A 27,716-nucleotide genomic window follows, 5' to 3' on the forward strand; every position below is an offset into this window, starting at 1 on the left:
TCAAAATATTTGTCCATATGGAGTATTTGGTACGAGCAGCCTGTGATGGCATGTGATTTTATTGTTTTGGGTTTTTTTCCTGTAGACTTTTGTCTGAATAGATGAGAATTTGCATTCTGCTTTAGCTAAAAATTAGTTTTATTTGGTTACCAGAACTTTCAAAGTTAATTATGTAAAAAAAGTATTAAATGCTAAGATCTGAAAATGCTGTTCAGTTTAAATCAAACTTAACCCTGATGCACAAAGGTTTTCTCTGTGATGAATTCCAAATTTAATTTGAATTTCTGCTGTATGAAGATTAGAAATACATTTAAAACGCCAGAAAATCTATGCATTCTCATGTAAATCATGTTTTCTAGCTTACTAATCCTCTCTATGTGGTATCTGATTTTTTGACACACCACATCCCCCTATATTTTGGCAAAAGTCAGGTTTTAAAACATTGTCAGAGTCAATGAATCTTAAAACTGTGGGCTTTTACTGGAGATGCTTTAGCATTGGTTTTCACAGCTAATCACGTAATTGTCAGTAATACAGTATCATTAATGTATGCGATTGTTGTCATGTGTGAATCAAGACCCTGTAACGTCTACTTTTTCAAAAGCTCTTTTTTCAGATATTGAGTCAATATAAATTGTTTAAACAGATATTGTTGATTAGGTGGACCTACAAACAAAAATAACCCAGAGCTATTACTCTCAGTAGATTAAAGCTAAGTATCCTCTACATTTATGGCAGCATTTAGGTATCCAGCAGCATAATTTAAAAAGTAATTAATTGAAAGTTACATTTCAATATAATTATCTTTCCATTGTCTCTGAAACGTTTTCTGTGATAAGTGAAAACCATGTTTCATGGAACTCTGTTGAAATTGAATTATTTCTCCCTCCCCCTCCCACCCTGTTTTCCAGGATGACAAAAACAATGGCTTATTTTGAAATATTTTATACAAATTTGAAAGATGAAAAATACCAAAAAGAATATGTTATTTTTAAAGAATTTATGGGTGGAGATTAATTCTAAACACAACATGTCTTGTTCCCATTTATGTGGCCAGTGTGGTGGGGAGGAATAAAAGAAGTTATTGTTCCACTCCTCCTTGCCCTGCCTCACCCTTTTTTTTTTTTGTCAAGAGATTATTAGCAAAGTTGCTTTTTGCATCTTGTGAGGAGAAACAAAGTGGAGTGATACAGTTTCTCTTACTTCCTCTTACATGTCTTCCAGCAGAACTGCTTATTTCATTTATATCAGCTAGGAAAATGTAGGAGACAGAACTCTTCTGTTGCAGTTTGGTGTTAGGGTAGATCATGAATCAAATGCTGACAATTTTTTTGACTAAATTAATTTTCTTTTCAAATGTCTTAGTATGGTAGGAGTTAAAATATTACATTGCATAATTAAAACCTCTGAATGATTTTCTTTATAATTAAGGATGCAGAGCTTGCTTTACGTATATCCTGTTTTTCACTGAGAAACCATTTTTTGTGTGTTCTCAGTGTTAGGGATATATTGAGTTGTGATGTCTGTACCATGGAGAGTTCTTTGTATGATTTATGCACTTACGTGTATGTTGGCACAGAACATACACATAAATGCATAAATCGTCACAGTGTGCATACTTGGATTTTTCTTGATCTTTGATTTTTGTGTATTGTCAGTAAAGCAGAAGACCGATTATAAAATTTCACAGCTTAACTGCAGTAGGAGAAAGGAAGAAGTCAAATACTCACAGTGTAGTGTTTCCTTTTTTTTGCTAGTTACTCGCTTCTTACCCCTTCCCCATAGGCCACTTCTGATCTGTGAGATGGAGAAAAAAGGGATGAATTTCTGCCGCTAGCTTGTCTTACCTAGTGGGACACTTTTAGTTAGGGACACCACAACCTGAAATACATGATTTAAGGAATATTAACTTTGGCTTACTGCAATAGGGGAGAAAGCTTAATTGGTTTGGGGAATGCAATAGCTGTATGAATGTTTCCTATTTTGTAAGAAGTAAAAGGCCAGTGAAAATTGCTGAGAGTGTGTCACACTGTTGGGTTATAGTTTCCTGTGTGTACTTGCTTATGATTCCTATGGGTCTCGTGCTCGTGATTCCTCAGCTCCCACCAGTGCAGATTTTCACTACAAAACTTACTGTGAGAAATTTTGTGGCATCACTGATTTTTAGAAACTGGAAAGCAACACTGTTGTATACAACCAGTCACCCAAGATCAGTCCTGTTCAGTCCTATTCTGTATGTAGTGGAGGATGAGCAGAATATGGTACGTCTGCTCTGGATTGTGGAAGGACAGGTATCTGTTCTCTGCAAAGACACTAGAACTTATGGAAGTGATTCCGTGCTTTCAGTTAGGTAGTTCTTTTAAGGCAGATTTTACAACTTACTTACCTGGCAGTGCAGATGTAGTTCAGCCTCTTTCTCTCTGGCCTATAAGGTGTTAGAAGCCTGCTGTCTAGTCAAAATCAGGTATTTTAAGGCACTTCCATAGCATGTTGCAGCCATAATCAGATCAGAGACATAAGCAAGTCCTGTATCTTCGGTTGAGGATTGGTCTGTGTATATCTGATACAAAATTAGAAGGCACCTGAAATAGTCTGTTATTTTGCCCAGGTATAGTCATAGCTGCTACTTGGAAACCAGTCCTTGAATTCTTGTATTTCCTGAGATTTAGAGACTCACCCTCTATGAACTAGCTCTTAATTAGTTTAATGTACTTATCAGTGAGTGCTTGAGAAAAAACAGAACTCTTATCATAGTAATTAGAGAATTTTTTTTGAGCATAAGTCCTCCATTTACTTCTCTTGGAGTCTCGCATATTCTGGGAATCTACTGTTCAAAAGAAACTTACATAGGTAAAGCCAGTCATCCAGAAGGGTTTTGCTTTGGACCCTAAATATCCACCTGGAAAAGGATCTTGAAGCATGAGAAAGTTCCTGATCAGCAGGGAAACATTTGCCCCAACTTTGCATGACATAAAGTCAGATTGACATGGATTCAACTTGCAGTAATGTTTATGGCAGGATAATAGTTTTGGGGAACAGCTGCCTCCACAAAGCAAAACAGATTGTGGAGAAAATTTTCACTTCACATTGACCATTTTTTCCTTTAACAAAGCTTCATTCTGATCCCATTTGCTGGACCAGTTATTGTTTCATAATATTTGTGTAAATCTGCACCTTCTTGAGTTTGACATTTCTCTGAACAGTGTGCAAATGCATGAAGGAATGGCAGGTACTCTAGAATTAACACATCTCCTTCACATAAGAAATCAGTGGTCTATCAAGAAAAGTTAATAATTTTAGAAAAATCTCATTTTATTTTATTATGCTTTCCCTTTGACAAAGAATTTGCTTTGACAAAGACTTCGCTGTAACCCCAGACTAAAAACTGGTTCTAACAAACATTTGGCAAGACCTGTGCAAACTCTTCAGCTGTCTTCCTCTTCTTTAGATCTTTCATCGTTACACATTCTATAAAAAGTCAATATTAAATGACTGGCTCTTGCATGCTTCTGTAGAGAGAACGGAAATATAGAAGTCCTCTTGACTGCTGCCAGAATGGGAGAAAAGAATTAAAGGAGCAAAGATGCAGTGGAGACAGAGGTGCTAGCAAGATTGGGAAGATTGATAGTCACTGCTGTTTCCTCCTGTGCCTGCCTGGCTCATATGTTGCCTCCTCACATACTCCAGTTTGTCCATAAATGGTATCATCTCTCTTTGTCCAGATTTCTAGTTTAAACAAAATAGGTGCTGTATAGTATTACCTTTTGCAGCTTCAATTTTGTGTATCCATGTGGCTAGTGTTGCTTTAGTTTTATATTCTTATATTCTACAATATCTGTAAAATATTATAACTGAGTTCCTTGAGTAACAGTTTTTTATTGTCTTATTCCAAGAATAGTATTACAAGGATAATTCTTGGCCTAATTATTTTTGTTTTATCCTTGTTATTAAAAAGGTACTTGAGGGATGGAATTTTCTTCAAAGTAATAAGAGTTGGCAGAGCAAATCCTAGTTGTTTGTGTTTGCAGCTTCTTTGTAAAGTGGAGGATGCCATAAGCTTCAGAAAAATTTCCACAACACATTGGTTGGGTGTGGTTCTTTAACAAGACAAATTCAGCTGAAACTGAAGATCTCGGCCAGTCTGTGTTTGCTTAGTCAGACTCTGCAACAGGAATGGTCTCGTAGTATCAGGAAATAAGACAGATTAGTCTGTCTTGTTTCACTGTTAAAAAGTATCTTCTGCTATTCTGAAACATGAGGAAATTAATAGCAGGTTATTTTCACTGATGGAACTTCTCATATGTAATCTGTTCATGGCATTAGTATTAAAAACAACTGTTAAGTGTTGCTAAAATTTGATTCTAATGTTTTAGTCCCAAAGGCCCTGAACGGCCTCTTGGAACAATTTAAAGTTGCTGTTTGCACCTTTGTTTAGTAAATAATACTGTATGTAATAGTATTTTGCATATATATTTATATACATGCAATACATAAATGTGTTCTATTTCTTTTAGCACAGGCTTGGATCCAAAATCAGTTACTTCCACTCTGAGTGAAATTAGTACCCAACTGTAGTGTGGCAATTTAAAAAAAAGAAAAGAAATAAAAACAATTGTCTTTGCTGTTTTGTATAAAGTTCACCTAAGCACATTAAATTCTTCCATGTGTCCAGAAATGCTACCTTAACAGCTGGAGCATTTTGATATCTGTTTTGATACCTCTCCCTGGTAGATAGCCTGATATTTTAGACATGCCCAGATCACCTCCTCATTCAAAGGACTATTTCAGTAATTTGTTCAGTAACATTTTATAAGTAAATATTTAATCATTTTATCAGCATAGACAAACAGAAACCTCTTTTTCCCATTAGTAAATCTTCTGCTCTTTTCTGATATTTGGATACTCCGTAGGAAAAGTGATACATTTTTGAATGTCCCCAGGCAAGCAAGGGAATTCAGCCAAGGTAACTCACTGGGAAAGTATCTTGACCAGGACTTTCTTGTTTTTTTTCTCCAAAGGGTGGGAAGATTTTTCATTTTTTCTGTGCTTTCAGGAGGAGATACAGTCTCCATGGTCTCCATTGCACTTGGTGCACAGTCCTTTTATTTTTTTTTTAACACTTTGTTTTTTTTTGTGACCATGTATAGTGAAACCTGATAACACAGATTTATATGCTATTAATTCTATTAGATGTGAGGGAAATGATGAAATCTTCAATCCAGTGAAGAGTGTAGCATTTTTGCTCAGAAACAAGTCTGTGGACATCTTAGGAAGCTGAAGTAAAATACCTAAAGTTTTTATCAAGTATAAGTGCTTTATGGATTAGTAGCACTTGAGAGAGTCTTTCAAGATCCCGGTATGAATAAGAGCATCAGTATAATACTGACATCGAGTTTTAGGCATTTTCATTCCTTTCTGAATTGACCTATATTGTTCTTATGACAATATAATCATCTTGCTTGGTTTTACAGCTATGAAATATAATACTTTACAGTGTTGTGAAGTAGAAGTCTTGGCTTATCACTGTGTATTAATGGGCACAGTTAATAATCCTAGAATCAGAATCATAGAATCAGAATAGTTAGGGTTGGAGAGGACCTTAAGATCATCTAGTTCCAACCTCCCTGCCATGGGTAGGGACACCTCACACAAAACCATATCACCCAAGGCTCTGTACAGCCTGGCGTTGAAGACTGCCACGGATGGAGCATTCACAACTTCCCTGGGCAACCCATTCCAGTGCCTCACCACCCTTACAGTTAAAGAACTTCCTCCTCATGTCCAGTCTAAACTTCCTGTGTTTAAGTTTTAACCCATTACCCCTTGTCCTATCACTACAGTCCCTCATCATCAACAGATGATGAGTTCCTTTCCGGCATCCTTGTAGGTCCCCTTCAGATGCTGGAAGGCTGCTATGAGGTCTCCATGCAGCCTTCTCTTCTCCAGGCTGAACAGCCCCAACCTCCTTAGCCTGTCTTAATATGGGAGGTGCTCCAGTCCCCTGATCATCCTCGTGGCCCTCCTCTGGACTTGTTCCAACAGTTCCATGTCCTTTTTATGTTGAGGACACCAGAACTGCACACAATACTCCAAGTGAGGTCTCACAAGAGCAGAGTAGAGGGGCAGGATCACCTCCTTTGACCTGCTGGTCACACTCCTCTTGATGCAGCCCAGGATACGGTTGGCTTTCTGGGCTGCCAGCGCACACTGCCAGCTCATGTTCATTTTCTCATCGACAAACACCCCCAAGTCCTTCTCCACAGGGCTGCTCTGAATCTCTTCTCTGCCCAACCTGTAGCCGTGCCTGGGATTTCTCCGACCCAGGTGTAGGACCTTGCACTTGGCATGGTTAAACTTCATAAGGTTGGCATCAGCCAACCTCACAAGCGCGTTGAGGTCCCTCTGGATGGCATCCCTTCCCTCCAGTGTATCAACCGAACCACACAGCTTGGTGTCATTGGCAAACATGCTGAAGGCGCACTCAATTCCACTGTCTATGTCACCAACAAAGATGCTGAACAAGACCGGTCCCAACACCAATCCCTGGGGGACACCGCTTATTACCAGTCTCCAGCCGGACATTGAGCCATTGACCACAACTCTTTGTGTGTGACCATCCAGCCAGTTCTTTATCCACCGAGTGGTCCACCCATCAAATTGATGTCTCTTCAATTTAGAGACAAGGATGTCGTGCGAGACAGTGTCAAATGCTTTGCACAAGTTCAGGTAGATAACATCAGCTGCTCTACCCCTGTCCATCAGTTTCATAGCCCCATCGTAGAAGGGTACCAAATTGGTTAGGCAGGATTTCCCCTTAGTGAAGCCATGCTGGCTGTCACCAACCACCTCCTTGTTTTTCATGTGCCTTAGCATGTCTTCCAGAAGAATCTGCTCCAAGATTTTGCCAGGCAGAGGTGAGACTGACTGGTCTGTAATTCCCCGGATCATCCATTTTCCCCTTCTTGAAAATGGGGGTTATATTTCCCTTTTTCCAGTCATCGGGAACTTCACCTGACTGCCATGATTTTTCAAATATGATGGCCTGTGCCTTAGCAACTTCATTCACCAGCTCCTTCAGGACCTGTGGATGGATTTCATCAGGTCCCACGGACTTGTGCTTGTTAAGGTTCTTAACGTGGTGTCTAACCAGATCCTCTCCTACAGTGGGCCTTAGCTCTTCATCCTCACAGTCCCTGCCTCTGCCTGCCGCTTGAGTGGTTTGGTCAGAGCCTTTGCCAGTGAAGATTGAGGCAAAGAAGTCATTAAGAACCTCAGCCTTTTCCAAATCCAGGGTAGCCAGTTCTCCTGATAGCTTCCAGAGAAGACACCTTAGGATGTCTTTCTTTGTAAATCTGTTCTTAGTTGGACGTAGTGGGGCAAAGCCAGAACTGTCTTTCTGTAGTCAGTCACTCATTTAGAACTCATTATACACTTGGGTTTTTTTTTCAGTTTGGATCAGTTTGGAGAAGCTTGGAGAAGAATAATTCTTATGGATTAAATTCTCGTTGTTCCCAGCAGTTTAGTGCTGGGATTTATTTTGAGAATTTTGTGAATGGGTAATTAAATGTTACAAATTTTTCCTGACAATTTATCATGCAAAAAAAGATGCAAATTTTCCTCTGCATTGAGTCATAGTGAGCCCAGTTTCAGGTTTGCTTTCAGAAAAGCTAGAAAATGTTTAATAGTTGATAGATTTTATTCTCTGAAAAGAATTTAAAAGTTCAAACTGTTCAGCCTTGCTTCTGCCTTCTGTCCCTTCTCCAAGGTGGATATATGCCTACCTGCTTCTAAAAATAGTAATAAAATTATTTTTATGGAGATGTTATAGTTTACATTAGCTGAAACTTGATTGTGTTTTAGAATGTGCACTTCTCTGGGCTTATATTAGAAGTTTTCTTTACTGAATGAAGTTTTATTGCCTATTAATATAGAAGATTATGAAGTTCTATAAAGTCTTATTTTGTCAAGTTTATTTTCCTAATGCATAAGGAAAGGAGCTCCAGTAAACTTGGTGATTCGGTGGTTTAACATATAAAGAGAGGAATCTAGTTACATACGATTAGTATAAGGCCATCTACCTTTCTGTGAACCTACAGGGAAGGCTTTTCATACCTTTTTTATTTGAATCAAAGCTAAAACAGCACAGATTGTTACTCTCTTCCCTTCCTCCCCGAAGATTTAGGCCAAATGATTTGAAAGTTCTTTCATGTTCCTCTGAATAACTATTGGCTCCTTCAGTTATGTCGTTATGTATCTCCCTGTTATGCTGAAAATTTTCCTGAGATCCTTAAACTTGTGATCATAATCTCCCTATGCTCTGATAGTGTTTTGTGAAATTGAATGAATTAATTCATGTGCTGGGTTAATTGTAGTCAGTTTGGTACATCCTCTCACTCTTTCATCCCCTCACTTGGGAAACGTCATGGAAAATGCCTTCTGAAATGCTAAATCCTCATTTCTCAGGTTCATTTGAATTCAGCTGGAGCTTCTGGGAGCCAAGAAACTGTTGAAAATTAAGCAATTAGCCTTCATGCTTAAGAAAACAACCCCCACCATTATGGCTTATGTATTATTCTGATATGATTGATCTGAACTTTTTAATTAATGCTTGCAAATTCATTAACAGAAATACTTTCAAACCATACCAAAATTCACTGAAGCTTTCATCTGAGAAATTCTGATACAATAATGAGATTTAAAAAGAAGGTATTGTTGTTTACGTAGCAGGGTGAGCTATGTAAACTGATACATGTTAGTATGGAAAATTAATGTCCTCTGCTTTCTTTTTTTTTTTTTTTTTTTTTTTGTTCCTAAAACGTTGTGTGTTTCCTAACTGGGTTTAGGGGAAAATGCTAGTAATTAGAGGAAGGATAGTTACATACTGAAGCATTTTCATATTTTAGAATGGTTCCATGAGGGAAAAAGAAAATACTGTATAATTACACAATACAGAAATGCTCATGATATTGTGTGGTGTTCTCTCTTCTGTGAAAGTTACTTTAAATTAAGCTGAGTAAATGTTTTGTGTCTGTCATGGTTTAACCCCTCACAAGCAACTAAGTACTATGCAGGTGCTCGCTCAACCCCTGAGTGAGATGGGGAGGAGAATTTGAAAAAGGTAAAACCTGTGGTTTGAGATAAGAACAGTTTAATAATTAAGAAGAGCAAAATATAATAACAGAATAATAATAATGGAATCATTTTAATAGGAAATAAAGCAAAAGAGAGGGGAATAAACCCCAAGAAGGAAAGGTGATGCACAATACAGTTGCTCAGCACATGCTGACAAATGCCCAGCCTGTACCCAAGCAGTGATTGGCCCCTCTCAGCCAACTCCCCTCAGTTTATATACTGAACACGATGTGCTGTGGTATGGAATATCCCTTTGGCTAGTTTAGGTCAGATGTCTTGGCTGTGCTCCCTCCTGGGTTCTTGTGCCTCACTGGCAGAGCATGGGAAACTGAAAAGTCCCTGACTCTTAGGGTAAGCATTACTTAGCAACAAGTAAAACATCAGTGTGTTATCAACATTGTTCTCATACTAAAGCCAAAACATAGCACTGTACCAACTACTAGGAAGAAAATTAACTCTATCCCTCTATCTAAAATTAACTCTATCTCCTGTATCCCAGATGAAACCAGGACAGCATCTTTAAATGTTCTCTTCTAAATAAACTGTACTCAATACTAAAACCTCTGCTTGGTGGTAATACTCTCACACTTGTAAGTCTTCTACTGTGGTACTTACAGGATTTCTTTTAAGAAATTATTCTATTTTTCTACACTTATGTAGTGGCTTATGTATATTAAAATGACAGATGATGGACAAAACACTGAAAGTAATTTAAAGTGAGCCTTTTTTTAAGAGCTTGTTCCTTTTTCATTGGAAAGCTAGATGCCTGATCTAAACTACTCCTAGATGTCCTGTAGTCTGTAGTCATGTAGTCTAACCCAGTTCTGTTATTTACTGTATATACATTTACAAAAACAAGTTTCCAGAGATTACTGCATTGCTTTAGAACTCAGTTCTAATAGCTAATCTACAGGAAGTATGTTAGGTCATTTTGAAAATGTTTTTCAGCTGTGGAGCATTAGAATCACAGATTTTGTGGGTTTTTTGCATACAGGCAAGAACCTAATCACAGGGCTCTATGCATGGATCTCCTTTAGGCAGGACTTCTGTTGCACATTCTTTTGATGCAGTGTATAGTTTTGCCATACACATTTTGAGCTACTATAAGCATTTCTTATGTCTGTTCAAGTCAGTTACCAGCTCCTAACTAGCTTTCAGCATATTTTGAAAGCTTTTGGATGTGCAAAATCTGAACTCTAGTTGCACGAAGGTTGCTGCTCCCCTGGGGGAATACAGGTCACAGAGCATGTTAGAGCAGAGGATAAAGCTCTCAGTTTAAGAAATCTGACTGTAGGACAACCTTCTAGAACAACCACCCACTTTCTTTTTTCCTTTGCTGAGCACCCTAATCAGTGGCAGTCAGGGTGTCAGATATAATAAATGAGCATGGCTTCCAAGTCATGTGTTACTTTGATATCTGTTGTCTTTCCTGGCCAGAAAACATGAGGAAGTTTGGAACTCTTGTTTTGGAGACACTGGGGTAAATGATAATCTGACCATCTTTAGAAAATATTGAAAAGCTTGAACAACTTTGAGAAAGGGAATATTCAGGAATAAACAAACACTTAATTTTAACCTTATTTACTAATCCAAGTCTCTATCCAGGCATAATTCTGAGCCCATAAATGGAAAAAATGTAGCATTAGGGATTTAGTTATTGGTGGCAGCTTGTTAAACCAATGTCACTCAGGCAGCAGTTAAAAAAATCTAGGATAGCTGTTAAGGAATATTTTTAGCATTATATACATAAAATCCACAGACATCATAAATAAAAATCACCTTTATGTAATTCAGAGATATTTTACATGTCCATCCATAAACCATAACTTAAATGGAATTATAATTTGGTTTTCTGTTTTTTAATTTGGTTATTCCTCTTTGTATGTAATCTAGTGAAATAGCTAAGCATGTTTCATTAATGAACAATGTAATTAAGCAATTTCACATTGTTAAAGTCAGTTGTTGTAGTGATTAATCTATTTGTTACTTTTATAGATAACAAATACATTCATGTAGTGTGAACTAGTGACTGATTTAGTTGGGTGCTGATACAAATTCTTTTGCCATTGTAGTTTCATAGTTTATAAACATTTAATTAAATGTCAGTGACTTTTTTATTGAGAGAAAACAAAGTTTGTAGCATGAGTGAAACATTTGCCAAAGTAGAAGAGGGCGGCATAAGCTCTATGATGAGACAGAGATAGCCCATGTCCAAGTTTTACACCTATCCTGAGCATTGTGGAGGCAGGGGTTTTTGAAAATCTCTACTATGTTTGTGTTCAGTAGGTAAGAGTTTTATTGGTTTCACTGAACTTCCTCAAATGAGGTGTTCTGGGTTACAAATGCAGCATAGATACCCTCTTGCCAAGTTTGCGTTCCTAACAATAATGACTTGCACAAGATAAGTCAAATTTTGCAATCTGTGTTGTTGGTCCCGCATAAGGGCAGTGATACACATTTAAAACACTGCCCTAGAGCAGTTAGGTCTTGGCCTTAATAGGAAACTCTTTATTTCATGTAGACATAAAATTTCTACATCTCAGGAATATATTAAAAAAAAAAAAAAAAGAGGTAAGAGGAGAGAAATCCCTGCTCCAGAGTGTTGAAAGCCATTGTAAAAATTACCTATTTCCAAGATCAATGAGGTATTTTGAAAATTTCGTTTAAATTTTCTTTTTCTAGTATGGTTTCAAGTTGATTTCTTGCTGGCCTTTTCTCTCCTAATGCTGCATTCCCTTTACTGAACCTAAAGCATTTGCCCTAGTTTCTTTGGAGAGTCTTCCTAATGCATAGGGAAATTTCTCCCAAGTCGATTTTGTGCTATAATGTGGCTTTATCCTCTGATTATTTAATGGTGAAAAATTGCTGTCCTGTTTGATACAGAAACAAAGACTACGTTTTACAGAGCAGTGATTGATAAGCTGTTTTAGAATTACATACTTAACTGAGTAGTATCATTTATGCAGTTGTCAGCTATTTCTGATATAAAACTAAAATTGCCTTAAGCTCTCTCAATATGTTTCAGGATACCTTTATCTTTCATGTTCTAAACTAGCAGGATAAAATGAGATCATAATGCTTTACATTGCTGTAACCTTTTTGCACTCTTATGCTTTCCTCAAGGGAGGCAGTGGAGGGGGAGGTACTGATCTCTCTCTGGTAACCAGCAATAGGACACATGGAATGAAGCTGTGTCAGGGGAAGTTCAGAGTGGACATTAGGAAAAGGTTCTTCACTGAGAGGGTGGTTGGTCACTGGAACAGGTTCCCAAGGGAAGTTGTCACAGCACCAAGCCTGTCAGGATTCAAGGTGCATCTGGATGATGCTCTTAGTCACGTGGTTTAGTTTTAGGTAGTCCTGCAAGGAGGAGAGAGTTGGACTTGATAATCCTTATGGGTCCCTTCCAACTTGGGATATTCTATGATTCTGTGATTTATTACTTAAAACAGATGATGCTCTCTCACCAGGGGAAAATAATGATGGAGTTGCATTAATCAGTTCTTACCTTGCTGGTAAAAACAAAACCAAATTAAACTAAATGGCAGTTGTTTTATATTGACAACTTTTTTTGTTTGTTCTTTTTTTTTTTTCCTTGTAAGTAATGTTGCATGTCTCAGCATTCTCTTTTGATTATTAGAACCTATTTAAGCCAGGGTGATTACTGTCTCTTTGATGAATGCCAGCAAAACCTAGGAAAAGACAGGAGGCCTTCAATTCCCTGAAGTAGGCATCCAGAAATCCCCTGGTTGGTTGCCTAATTATGGAAAAAGCTAAGACTTGCCAGGTACATCCCCATGAACTCTGTAGGTGCCTTTGTTTTCAGTTTTGTATGTGCTGTTAAGCTATATTATATTTACGAAGCCAGAGAGCATGAAACTTAAAAATATTTCTTTTGTTTATTTGTTTGTTTTTTGTTTTTTTGTTTTTTTTTTTTTTCGCCCTAGACGATTGATTTGGAGGGGTTCAAGCTGTTCATGAAGACTTTTCTGGAGGCGGAGTTACCAGATGATTTCATTGAGCATCTTTTTACATCATTTAGCAACAAGATCTCTCACTGCAGCCCGTTAATAAAAAACAAGCCCCAACACCTTTCTGGAGGTAAGTAATGAAATCACATTAATATAAGAGCTGAAGGTTCCATCTCCATGCTATTTTACTTCTAATATCTATAAATATATGGAATCCTAAACAGTATATATTTTTGTTTGTTTTGATATTTGTGAAATTGGAGAAACTAAATCGTGAACAAGAATACTGTGAAAACAAAAATCAAGTGGTTTCGTCTTTTTAATTCACAATTATGATGCAGCTGAGACACCAAGTGGACGGTTTTTGTCACATTAATGCTAATCAGATTGCTATGGTTACATTATCTTGCTGCCTACTCTGCTGTATAAACACTTCAAAATCTTCACGTCTTCATGCAGGAGGCTCCTGCTGCTACTTTTATCTACAGTTCCTGTGTGCAGTTACTGCTGTTTCTGTTAATTGTATAGGTGTGATGCTACTATTAATAATCTTACATGCTTATCAGCTACTGATTTTTTCAAATGTCCTGTAAATGTTAGCAGTATTTCTTTTCCCAGTGTAAGAATCTTTGACATTTGCATGCTAAACTGAGCATTTTTATAAATGTAATTTTGCATTTAGAAGGCTTAACATGTTAAAATACATATACGCAAAATAGCGTTAAAACCTGCTAAATTACAGGATTTTATAAAGCTTTTAAAGAAAATTTGTGGAAGAAATTCAAGGTTGCCTTTGTAACTTAAAGTAGTTGGTTTAATACTTCAGTAATTTGGGAACTGTATCAAAATCCAGTAGCTAAAAGCAGAAGCTAGACTAATTTGATGAAATAAATTCTGTATTTTGAGCAACTGAGTACTTAGAGCAAGTTACCAAATGGTTTGGTAGGTACTTAATTGCTTGAATTCTTTAGATGAAGATTAGGTGTCTTCAAATTGCAACTCATCTAAAAGCTGTGAATTTGGTACAAGTGATACTATCTGAAACGTTAGCTTTTCTTGCAGGTGCTAAGGACTATATTTCCATAGATGTCTCAGTGTACAATACTAATTACAGACTTTCAGATATCACCCATTCAGATACCACCAAACTGGTCAGACCATTTTTTTCTTTTCAGTGCATGTCATTCTCAACTGTGTTAAATAATGGGTTTCAGTTATTTTTCTTTATTTAAGTTTAGAGTACCTGTTATTTCCTCTTCTTAGCTTATATTTCCTGGCAAGATAAACCAACCAACCAACCAAAACCCCCCATATTACATTACCATCTTCTGTTAGGTTATTATGTATACATATAATGGTCATTAAGTGCAATTAGACTTATCAAAAAAAAAAAATTCCTGCTAGCAAAGTTTGCTTAGTACATCAAGTGCTAAACAAACTTCTTTTTTTTTTTTTTTATCCTTGCTAATCAGAACTGCCATGGGCACATCTACTTCCACAAATACCTGCTGTGTAGACAGTACATTTCCTTTGGCTTTTGTTATTAGTAATCTAGACTGGTTCCATGTGCAGAGGAGTAGGCTTAGTAGACTATGTTGTAATCAGTTGTGTGGAGTATTCTTGCTCAAAACCTTCTCTTGCTAACTACAGCTCTGATAATGAATTAGTGATGGGTTTGGGCAAGTCATTTAGACCCTTGCCCTTAAAGATGCTTTGCAACAGAATCTCTTAAGTTATGATTGTTACTATTGTTGTAGTTCAAACTGTATGCTAAGTTTCTTACTCTAATGCTACCTCCTAAATATTTTTTCTTCTTCATTTACTTTTCCCAATTTGTAATTAATTTTCACCTTCTTCTGCTAGTAAAGACTTAAGAAATAAGGTAAAGTGAGACCAGATTAGTAGTCTTCCTTATGTATTTAGGGTAATACCAGAAGTTTGATAAATAGTTTTTATCCAAAGCATGTTTCAGAGGCACAGTTCAGTTCATCTCAGGCAGGAGTTATTTGTGCTTGAAAATACACCATTCATATTGAAGTTCAGTTGCATGAAATTTAGACTAGATATTATATCTTCATAATTTTTGGCATTTAAAGGGCAAAAAGTTTGCACTGGTACATTTTGAAGTGCAAATGAAAATTCCAGAAACCTTTATTTTAGGATATCCAGTAATTTTTAAATGTTACAAATACCAAAAAAAAGTGACTGTATTGGGAAATTAATTTGCCAGAAACATTTGACATTCTTCTGGAAAACAGAAAGGTACATGAGGGCTAGAGAACATCACAAGGAAAGCAGCAGGATTCATAAATCTCTCTGGTATGTGTCTGTTTTTTACTGAGTATGTCTTGTATCACTCATGTCTGTGTATAAATTGTGTTTTCAGTTAAGGTGTCTGAAGAGAGATGGAAACAGATGCCAGGTAAGCAGCAGCACTGTAAGTCAGTACATTGGAGCTACCCATCTCCCACCTCTGATTAAGAAGTAACCTGTATCTTGAAGCTTATAAGAACCTAAAAGATAGCCTTAAATTTCATATTTCTTTTCATTGGGATTTCAGGACTGCACATTTTTGAGATGAGTTAGTCTAAGTTTTGTAACGCTTTTTATAAAGTGCATAAGATTCACATAAGACTGGAGTGTGAGCTATTTGTGTACATTGTGTGATTAAAGCTAGCATCTTAATTGATTAATATTTTATAATGTCTTAATTTTAAGAGCATTTAACTGATATGCAAGCTCATTTAATAGAACATTGAGCTATTAAATCTTTTTATGAATTTAAATATTTTCTTTCATTGTTTGTTATCTGCCTGAAACCATTAACTCGGATCAAAGTTATATTTTACCCATGCCAATTTATTCTTATTTGCTGATTTTTTTTTTTTAATTTTTTTTTTAACATGGGTACCTCAGTAAATCTTTGACAATGTCTTCAGATTGGAAATAAATTTTTCACGATAAAAATAGGGGGGAGAGGGAAACACCAGAATTGTCTCCATTTGCTACAGTTGCTACTTGTGCAACACAAACGGATGAAATTATTTATACATGTTGCGTGCAATGATGAATCTGTTCTGAATTAGTTACAGAAAATATTTATGAACAGTAAATCCTTTTGTAAAGTTTCATCTTCAACATCTCTAAAGTCAGTGAGAAATGTAACAAACTTATAAGTCAAGTTTTACTACTGTTTTCTCTGTGTTCTGCTGTCCTTCCTATTTCCCCCCCCCCCCCCATTTGTTGGTCTTACAGATTCCAATAATATCATAAGGACCAGTTATATTAACGTTCTCTAGAAACAAAAAGTTTGGCAATGTTGAAACTTGTATTCTGAGTGGTACACTGGAGCTGCTCTTCATCACAGTGTTTGAACAATTGTTATGACTATTCTGTGTTTATTGTAATAGTTTTCTGTGGCCGAGGCTTCCCATGTTCTGTGTATGTGTTGCTTCAACAAGTCTGGCTGTGTTTTGGGGAAGACTACGCGCGTATTATCAGTTTTCTTTGACACTAAAACATCCTCAATTAGTGTAGCTAGTCTTGATCTATGAATTAGATGAAGCCTCTACAATCACAAGGAAGAGCATGCAGCATTGGCCAGGGATTGTTTTAATACTTCAATTAGCGTGTAATGTTGTAGAACAAAAATAGTCACCATTTTTTTTTTGTAGTCAAATAGCAGATCAGCAGATATGAAAAAATGGCTTTGCTATTCCCATAATTGATTTTTTTCCCCAGTAGTTTGCTTTATTCATATAATGTTTTGTAGCCTCACTATCATTTTAATTCTGCCTTTGCTAGGTGAACTATGAACATGAATAGTTTAAAACTTCGTATTTATATTTAAATTAAGTCATTTGAGATTCACATAAACTGAAGATGCAAGTATTTTCTGCTTATATCATATGTTAAGAGTAACAAAGCATGTGGGTTATTTCCAGGTCTGAGACTTAACAAAGGTACCTCTACTTCCCGACCTCCTACTCCTGCCAACTTAAATTTACCAGACGTGATCCAGCTGAAAGATATTGTTTGCTATTTGTCACTGCTAGAAAGAGGAAGACCTGAAGACAAGCTAGAATGTATGTTTTCTTTTTCCCTTTTTTTAAAAATAGTTAATTCTATGTATTTATTTCAGTAAGTCCTCAAAAATTCTGTTTCTAAATTTTCGGTTTCAGACTGAGTTTTGAGTTAGCTGTATTATAAAAATATGGTTCTAAGTGGCAGTTCTTGCAGAAATTACCCTTTTTTCTTGCTAATGGTAGTAACTTGATGAGATTATTTTAATTAATTTCTATCTAGCACATGCTAAAATGGGGAGTAAAAATCATGCATTATTAGCTAAAATAATCCTCTGTATACTGTTGTCTCTTATGTTGTATTATATCTGAGAAAAACAAATGAAATATGTTGAGGATACTTAGATATAGAAGTGGTGAATAATCTATAGTAAACAATCTCATTCAAACAGAGTTGTTAATATAAGCTGTATTAGTGAATAAAGAAAATCCAAAAATGGTATAAGTCTGCATCAATGTTGGAAATATTTGACACTGAAAGTTAGAAATTACATGATGTTTTTAATTAGGGGCCTGTTTCATAAACCCCAACACTTCTACCTGTTCAAAAAACCTGAAAGTTTGATCTGTGAATTGCAGAAAAAAAAGAAAAATCCTCGTGTGTTTCCCCGTCATGGAGTTTTAGAAGCCAATTTTCCAAATAGATGAACAGTTGATCTAATAATGTAGGCCTTCATGAGACCAAATATACTTTGATATACATAACTGGTCTGTCAGTAAAAGAAGTGTGGGATCAGCCTGTAATACTGCGTGGAAAGTAAATAGTGTGATAGGAAATGCAGAGAGTAGGCTGCTTCTGCTGGAGTGAAGGATTCATTACCAGGTTAAATGACTGCATGTTGTTGAAAGTATCTTGATGTTTCATTACCTGTAGGTAGCTTACAATAACAACATCACATTGTTAAGATTACTGATATTTTTGTCTCAGCAAAGATTATAAGGAGCCGTCCCCAAATTTGCTAATGTTAGGTGTCATATAATTAGAATTTAAGGATATATGTGTGAATGTGCGTTCAGAACACGAGCACAGGAAAGCTGAGTTCCTAACCAAGATTGAATTTAACTTAAAATATAGTAACTGTTTCATGGTAACAAGTTAATGCAAACCTCATTAGAGCTCTGATGAGCTCTATGCACAAACCATAGCATGAAGTGGAGATCAGTTGCCTCCTCTAGTGTCAGGAATTGCTACAATGAAGAAGAGGAGAGCCAGAGGAGCAGGTGATGATTTTAGTGTAGGGGACGTTCCATGAACTTCCTGCAAAAGGAACTGCATAGGCAAAAGACTATGAATGATCTATATGATTTAGGAGTGAGAGAACATGATTTAATAGATGTATGGTACTTACATGTATGAGATATTCAAGATTCTTTTTATTGACTACATATAATTAAGGTTATTATATGGGTTTATTTTCTACTCTCTCATACAGAGTTGAAATATACCACATATTGCCACTTTTTAGTGTCTAAGTACTGATTTATAGTGTACCATTATTATGCAGAATTCCCCACTGACTTTAGTTGAATTGTTCTTATAAATTAATGGTATAGTTTAACCCTTTGTCTGAAATAATTTTATAGCAGTAGGTCTTGTAGCTGTAAGATAAATTATAAATTAGTAGCAGTGGAGAGAAAAAGCAAGGATGGCTTATTCTGAAGTTGCCAAAATTAATATTAATACTAATCTCCAATCAGAGTTTGAATTTTTCTTCTGTTGACAAAAAAAAAGGAAACATTCTGGATCATAACTTAGTGGAAACTTGGTTCAGGACAAGTAGAACATGGAAGTGGTGCTTTCAAACAAAATTTGAGATAAACTGAAGGGTTTTGGGAGATAAATACACTAAGAGGGATTAGTGTTTAGGATCTGAATCTAGATGATTTTTGTATTTTCATAGATTTACAAATATTCCAGCAGATAAATTCATTCTCTAAACTATTAACAGTGTATTTCTAGAGGTGTTGAGCAGTGCGAACGTACCTGTTTGACATGCAGAGCATATCTATTATTCATAAACTAGATATGGCCTGAATATAAAGAATATCCCAAATTTCCCTAGCAGGGATGCACTGGAAGAATTTAAGTTGTCTTTTTAAGGTCATATTGCAAATAGTTCAAGGTGTATCTATATTCTTAACTACCTTCATCCTCTGTGCCTCAACCTGTATGCTTGATCCATAGAAACCATTTTCTGCTCTTCATGTTGTTTTCACAGATACCAAACTTTGCTTGCTGGTGTCCACACTATGATTCTTGAATGTGTAAGAAAGACTCCTTGTAAATATGCAAGGTTCTTCCGAAGAACTGCGTAGTCATGTTTTGTGGCTCAACTTACTTTCCTTTAATGACCCCAGTGGTAGAAGTTATTTTAGCTACAATCACATGAGGCTTTATGAGCACAACCTATTCCTCATTTTGAATTTTTTTTTTTTATCAGAATAACCGTGAACACCAGGCACATATCTTGTGAAACTGTTTAGGAAATATCAGGAGGTGGGATGAAGGGCATTAGACATAAATGGTGTGAGGAAGCATATGACCTCCACAAGTACCATAGCTTTACGTACATAATATGCTTACAAGTGTTGGAACTTCTCTCCATTATTACAAACAGAAACTCCAAGAATGAGTTGTAGGTTTTTTTGCCAGTTTCTCTTATCAAAACTCCAGGTTATTCTATTTCTGTTCTTCCCACACCAGCAGCAGCTTTGAGAATGCCACACTGTTCTTTAGTATTTAGGTCGAAGGAGGTGATCCTGCCCCTCTACTCTGCTCTTGTGAGACCTCACTTGGAGTATTGTGTGCAGTTCTGGTGTCCTCAACATAAAAAGGACATGGAACTGTTGGCACAAGTCCAGAGGAGGGCCATGAGGGTGATCAGGGGACTGGAGCACCTCCCGTATGGAGACAGGCTGAGAAAGTTGGGGCTGTTCAGCCTGGAGAAGAGAAGGCTGCGTGGAGACCTCATAGCAGCCTTCCAGTATCTGAAGGGGGCCTACAAGGATGCTGGAGAGGGACTCTTCACTAGAGACTGTAGTGATAGGACAAGGGGTAACAGGTTCAAACTTGAACAGGGGAAGTTTAGATTGGATATAAGGAAGAAGTTCTTTACTGTAACGGTGGTGAGGCACTGGAATGTGTCATCCCTGGCAGTGTTCAAGGCCAGGTTGTACAGAGCCTTGGGTGGCATGGTTTAGTGTGAGGTGTCCCTGCCCATGGCAGGGGGGTTGGAACTAGATGATCTCAAGGTCATTTCCAACCCTAACTATTCTATGATTCTATGATTTTTGCAGTAATACAAATTGCAGTTTCAGTCTTTTTGCTATGCTGCGCAGCTTTTGGACACTCAGGCTTTTGTGGAGAGTGACAAGCCTTACAGTTTTCAAAGTACATGTGCTGGTGAACATAGAAAGTACATTCAGCACTTGTTTGTGCGTGCTTTTTTGAGAATGGATTCCCCAGTTTCTTCTCAAAAGAACATACTTCGAACTTTTGGAATTTCTGGGATGCCTCCTTTTCTCATACACAAGATTAGAAGCCTGGAAGTTGCAGGCAAAAGTAGAGCAGTGCAGCAACTGATCTCATCTTGGTAATTTTATTTTAATGTGGTTTTAATTACTTACAAAAGGTATGCAGTCTAGTAACAGAATTCTAGTGGCCAGTCAGTGCTATCAGGTAAAGCGATGGGAAAAGAAATACAAAAGATTTACTTGGTCTCTCTAGTTTGCATCAGAACTTTTGTTCAGTTGTTTTTATTATTTTGTTGTTTTTTCTCTTAGAGAGCATAAATCAGGAAGAACATGGTATTTAGCAGGGTGTGAATAGAAAAAAATGGAAAAAATATGCAAGAGATTGCATGCCACACCAGTAGCATAGTTGTTTGGTTTTTTTTTCACCCAAGAGCACAGATTGAGCGTTTTCACTACCTAATATGTATGCATTTGGAGAGACTTTGTTTGCTGCAAAGGTGAGACAGTTTTAATTATGCTAATGTCTGTTTCAAAATATCTGATTAGAACTACTGATTCATGTTAAAGGAAAAAGACGTTGCAAGCACTGCTTCTGTGTTGTGGGTAGAGATCATGGAGATGCTAAAACTTGCGTCATGATAACTGTAGAACATTCTTTCAACCAGTGCATTACAATCGCAGAGGAGGAGGAAGGAGAACTAAAGGATTTGAACTTTATCACCCATTCAGTGATTCATCCCTATGGAAACCAAATGCTTAATGGTATCTTTGTCAGATAATGTTAGCTGTCATGCTCTGAGCAGCTTTGGTAGAAGATGTACTAGCAGGGACAGTACCAGTATCTCTGGTGCCTTTTAGCATTAACTGCTATTTTACGCTGAAACGTTTCTGCTGTGTAATTCACAGACAAGAAAGGTATTTTTGTAGGTTTTCTTATGCTATACCTAAAGAATAGTAGACCTTGGTAGCTTGAAACAGTGTACAACAGTAAATATTTTAAATCTTACATTACAGCTCTCGAAAGCAGTTCAATTTAGCAGCAGAAGTTCCTGAAGTGGTAGAGAGTTAGAGTATTCACCTTTTATCCTCACAGTTAAGTGAACAACTTAGGAATAACAAGGGGGATATAAGGGAAGCAGACCAATCCATATAGCAGTTAAGTATGTTTTGCTGCAGGTCAAAAATAATAAATTTTCTTCTGAACTTTACTTGCCAGTTGCTTATAGTTTCCTCTTCTCATTATATTGTTTCTTGAAAACTGTGATAAGCTTTGCTTACAGAATTTATTGGACTGTAACAGAATTTGCTGTGGACGTAGTGTGGTGGGATTGTTCACTGTTGAATCATAGAATGGTTGTTCACGATTGTTTGCTGCTGAATAGGTCATATGTTTACAGTTTGTAAGCAGATTGCTTGGGTTCTAATATCAGTCAAGACATTACAGGGCTCTTGTCTTACTCTTTGGAGTGTTGTGGTTTAAGCCCAGCTGCCATGCAGTCTCTCTCTCACTCCCCCTCTTCCTTCTGATTTTCATCTTTAGTCTTTTAACAATATTCCTACCAAAGCTTCAGGCTTATTTCTGCTCTGCAATTTGATGCAGTATGTGATCAGCAGAGTAAGCTACTTTGAAATATCTTGGTAATGATGGACATACCTGCTCTTGTACTGGAATCAAGTAATGATACAAACTTAAAAGTATATATCCATTTCTGGATATTGTCAAAGTGCAGCTATTCTTGTCTCAGTAGCTCCCCAAAATGTTAGGAATACATTTTCAAATTGAAGAAACAAGTTGGTCCTGGGAGGAGTCATGCTGGCAGTCTGTGAGGAATGCTTATTGTTGGACTTAGCTGTTTAGATACTTCAAATAATAATGCTCTGTTTCATTTAGTTGATCAGAAAGCATTTCTAAAGCAATATAATTACTGAATAATGATAGCTGCCGCCAAGAAAATGAGATACAATTGTAACTTAAGCTTATCAATATTTGCATGACCAACATAACCAGTTGTATGTTATCCTGTGTTTGATGAGATGACAGAGAGGGGGGCCTTTTGGTGGTACTCATCATGAATATAGATCATCTCTGGGAGGAACCAGAAATAATTTCACAGACCAAATTAACTGTTGTAGTGATTATGTGGAAAAGGTGCAATTACACTGTCCTGCTAATGTGTCTTGTAGGAGGCACCTTGGCAGGATAGATGCTGAGTGAACCTCTCACATAATACAAAATGGTTTGTGGGTCTACAGTTAGTGTGATCATTAAAGGAAAATGTTAATGTTTGTCCTTTCTTTAAAACTCAGGTTTGGTTGGCTTGTGCTTTGGTTTGGTTGTTGTGTGGTTTTAGTTTTTGCTGTGTTTCGGTTTTATGTGAAATTATGCTGTTACTGTGTTTGCTAACTGAGATTCCTTCTCTTTTTGTTTCCTTTTTAGTTATGTTTCGCTTATATGATACAGATGGGAACGGTTACCTGGATAGTTCGGTAATGTTATTTATGTATTTTAATTCATTGTAAGTGTATGTCATAATGGCACACCTGAACAAGCCTACATTAATGCAAATCAAGTTTATATTTATCCTTAATTAATAGAAGCAGTATAAACTATAATTGATAAAAAGTCAGCCATTTTGAAAGTAACTCTTGAATTTTCCTCTAAGCTGCTGCTTCTACAGGTGTGTACATTTTCAAATGCTGACATTGCTGTTATGGAGCCCTGTTCTGTGGTCTTCTGATTTTTAACCTTGCTGCTGTAGGGGACATATTACAATAGGCTTCCTAAAATTCTAGTATGTTGCTGGGAGATGTGTATGAAAGCACCATTTGTAAAGATTTCATGAAAAGGCGAGCACGTGAGTCACTCAGTGGATGTATGTGGAGAGATGTCAGAAATTCCATGTTATTATTAAGAATGGAGGTACAAAGTTTGAAGGAAAATCAGAGATATAGCAATCATTTAAAAAATGTAACCATCCTTGTTTAGTTAGCTAACAGAAAGAAGTATTTTATAGGCAGCTTTCTTTTTTCTTTTCCCTTCTTTTCTATCTCCTTGAAGTAAGACAGCATAGATTAGAGAAAGTTGATTCGCGTCAGTGACAGGGGAATAGGGAAGCTAAATAATACAGAGGTATAAAGTAAATGCTGTATCATAGTTATAGGCAATATAAAATGCAAATTGGATAACTAGTGCATAATAAATACACATGCAAATTAGAATGGTTCTAGATAAGCATTTGAGTATGTTTGCAAACCAAACCTCCATATATATAAATATGGAGGAGCATTAGTAATACATGATCAAGGGAGATAACAGGACTGTAATGGTCAGCAAATATCTGTTTTAGTTTATACTGTCCACTTTATGCCTTATTTCCATTAGAAAGTTCTGAATTATACAACTGCTGTCCAAAAAAAAAAAAAAAAAGGTTAGAGTGCTGGATTTTCAAGATCCTTACATCATTATATCACAAGATGGACTTTAGATCATGAAACCAATGCTCTAATGATCAACTAGGATCTACTATTTTGAACCCAGATGCTGTCCTGTGGTTGTGGGGCTGTATTTCACCTCCCTGCATGCTTTGCGCTCCATGCCTGATGTTTAAATAGTGAAGTGGATTCACCTAAGAGTAGACAGCCTACAGGGTAAGGGATATTTCATTAGCAATGTTGATGAAACAGCGTCACTGAATGCAGAATTATTAGATGCATACTGTAGAATTTGTCTTTAAAATATTGTGTTAAATATTATCATTCTTTTTCATTCGTATGTAGGAGCTAGAAAATATCATTGCTCAAATGATGCATGTTGCAGAATACCTTGAATGGGATATTACTGAACTGAGTCCAGTAAGTATCCATTTTATCACAAGTTTTAATGTTGCTAGAGATGGAATTTAATCATGTTGTAATACTTAATGTCAACATGTGATTCTATATATTAATTAGTAAAATAGAAATAATAATAGTCTGTGCTCCACTATGTCACTGCCAATTAGCACTTTATGAATGTTTTTCTGATTAAATCTGATCTGTGAAACATTCTTACTACAGTTAGGGCTTTCCTTCAGTGCATGTAGTAATTAACACAACTGGTTTGTCTCTGAAAATTCGTTAATAGTAACTACCTCTTATTTGTATTGTACATAGTAAGTACAAAAGGGGACACAACTTGGTTTGGGAACTTTAGGTGATAATAAAATGTAAGAATATGACACTTCATTTTCTGAACTGTCACTACTCGCTTTCTACAGGTGCCATACAAATAATATTTTCCTTTTTGCATGTGGATGAGGGAATTGGAGATTTGCACATGTTCTAAAACCAAGTTGTTGTATTAGAATATGGAATTCATGAGATTTTTCATTAAACTGTGTAGATCCTTCATGAAATGATGGAAGAAATTGACTATGATCATGATGGCACTGTTTCTCTAGAAGAGTGGATCCAAGGAGGAATGACAACGATCCCTCTCTTGGTCCTCCTTGGTTTAGAAAATGTAAGTATTAATGTGAGTGTCCAATTTCTGCTTGCGTGTCAGCTATGACCCTCAGGTTAGCTTCTGTGTGATCTGTGTAAAGAATGGCTTTTCTTTACTATGGCTGAATAACATACAAAGAACAGAAGTGTGTCTTCAAAGTCAGAGGTACTTTAGTGCATTTGAAGCTGTTGACGCGAGAGTCACAGACAATGCAGAGACGATCAATATGATCAAGCGATTGCCAAATTTATTCACACACACCAAGAGCTTTTATAGTTTACAGAACTAGCTGATGCAACCAATATAGATTATGATTGGCTCAAAAATGCAGTCCACACATTTTTGAAGCAGATAACTAAAATTATCCATTCGCTACCTTTTGCACATAACTTGCAGTTTCACCATCCCGCTCCCACATCTTGTTAACCTTGAGCAAATGCCAAGTTCCTTATTCTACTGCACGTAACTGTCCTTTAGTAACCTAAGGCTAGGCCTTGCAGCCTGGGTAACTTGAATTCAGACCTTGCAACTTAATTCAGAGTTTGGCTAAGGCCAAACAGCTGGGATAGCTCACATGTCCATTGTTCAGCCATATTCTTCATATCCACCATCTCCTAAGGCTAAGACGTCTGGGTTGGTCACGAAATGTCCACCGTCCCTTAGCCACTCCACATGAAGCAACATCAAATGAGTCAGTTCTGGAGCTGGAAGCTGTAAAAAGCTGATTAATTTGTCCTGTTAACACATTGTTAATTCCTAGCTGCAATGTATCTGTTGGAAATGTTTTACTACCCATGTGTGCGTTACAGCTGGCTTGGAGCAGTGTCTAGGCTTCTCAGCATGGTGGTGTTGTGTGGCCTAACTATACTGAGTCACAGAACAATCTAGGTTTGAAGGAACTTCTAGAGGTCATCTGGTTCAGCTTGTGATCAGTGGCAGGACCGCAAATTGAGTTAACCAGGGCCTTGTCAAACCCAGTCATGAAAGTTCCAGTGAGGTGGATTCCACCGGTTCTGTAGGCAACCTCTTTCAGTGTTAATTGTTCTCAAGGGAAAGAGGTTTTTTTACTTATGTGCAGTATGCGAATAAGAATTTCTGCTGCTGCAGTTACTGCCTGTTGGCTCTTGTCCCGTTGTAATACATCCTTGTGGTAGCTCTTCTATCTCTGTAACTACCTTAATAAACTATAGTTAGTAGCAATATCAAATAGAACACTTACACCAAAGGATAGTGTTATGAAAGAGGAGCTTACGTTCTGTACATTTACAACTTCACATTAAAAATAAGACAGATGTAATATCATCAATTTTATACCAGTTCAACACAGCTGTTTTAACACTGGCATGTTGCCAGTGCCACCTGCTGTCCTGTATTTGAGATAATTTTGAGCACATGTATCTTAGCATATGTTTCAAATATTTTTCTGTTATTTGAGAGAAAACTTTTTCTGAAATATTTTTCGGCTATTGAGGCAAAATAATAAATAATATTTACTTTCCCTGTATACTGCAACGTGCCTGCACTAAACCTAGACTGCTGTAGTTCCTCTATGGTTATTTCATTCACACAAAGAATGGTCAGACTGAGACTTTCTATAGTGAAGTATGTAACAAAACAGTGCCTTTAGCAGAAGATCTAAAATTTTTGCAAAATCTTATTTATAAAATTGCCATCTAAATATCTGAATTGAGGAAAAGTTTCAGTACCTTTGGATCACTGAAAGTACTAATGCCCTAATTCCGGATGTGTGACTGAGTAACTAAAATGTTAAATTACTTCCCTGTCATCAAAGAGCTGATCTTTGTCAGGATAAATTCACTTATTTCCACAGAATTTCTCTAAACAAAGGGCAGCAAATGCTCTCAAGCAATCAGTATAGTAGATAACTGATGGTAATTTTCAATATAGACTTTTCTTTTGTGACAGGTAGTGTATATGGTCTGGGAGTACTTTTCAGTGTCCACACTTCATTCTTTCTAAATTTAAAACTCCTTAAAATCTGTGGTAATCTAATGCAGATCCTTCTGTTAGAGGTTTATTTTCATATTAAAGCAAAAGCTATTTAGAAAGAAGCCATGTAAATGTATGTCACCAGATATTTTAGTCTTTTGGGTATTTTTGCTACTTGTTAGATAATTTATCTTGCTGTGCATAGCTTTACTATGAACAATAAAAACACATAAACAGTGATCAGAGTTCTGTAGCTAGCTATTAGCATGGGTCAGTGTTTCTGTCAAGAGTATTCCTGGTACTTCATGTGTTGAAGAGACATAAATGTGGAGTTGTGAAAAAATATTATAATGGTATACAAAGTATCTTTTTGATCAATAAACATAGTTTTATTAATTGAAAGTTGGAATAATAGCTTGTATAATAGTGACAAAGAATTGTCACTTTAGTTTATTTGAAAAAAAAAAATGATACCAGTGAAGTCTTTAATTTGTTTTGGGTTGGAGTCCATTAACTTACTGTAATCTACTTAATTGTTGTATAGAGCTTGTACAAACAGTACAGGAGACTCAGGTGGTGTAATTTTTTATGCTAGCATTAGTGAAGCTGTGAAAATTTTTTGCAGCT

The 27,716-nt window shown here is 36.6% G+C and overlaps 1 protein-coding gene across 3 annotated transcripts in view; it reads left to right on the forward strand.

The window, feature by feature from the left end:
• DGKB (diacylglycerol kinase beta) overlaps positions 1–27,716 on the forward strand; it is a gene marked incomplete at both ends in the record, with an annotated part of 332,840 nt that overhangs the window by 41,981 nt on the left and 263,143 nt on the right. For all 3 annotated transcript variants that reach the window (XM_080639402.1, XM_080639403.1, XM_080639404.1), the window contains 5 exons: positions 13,077–13,230; positions 17,045–17,185; positions 23,094–23,143; positions 24,434–24,508; positions 25,038–25,157. In XM_080639402.1, the coding sequence (XP_080495528.1) occupies positions 13,077–13,230; positions 17,045–17,185; positions 23,094–23,143; positions 24,434–24,508; positions 25,038–25,157 (540 nt within the window). The remainder of the gene's footprint in view (positions 1–13,076; positions 13,231–17,044; positions 17,186–23,093; positions 23,144–24,433; positions 24,509–25,037; positions 25,158–27,716) is intronic.

This window comes from Psittacula echo (assembly GCF_963264785.1).
Source record: "Psittacula echo genome assembly, chromosome: 2".
Classification (NCBI taxonomy): Eukaryota; Metazoa; Chordata; class Aves; order Psittaciformes; family Psittacidae; genus Psittacula; species Psittacula echo.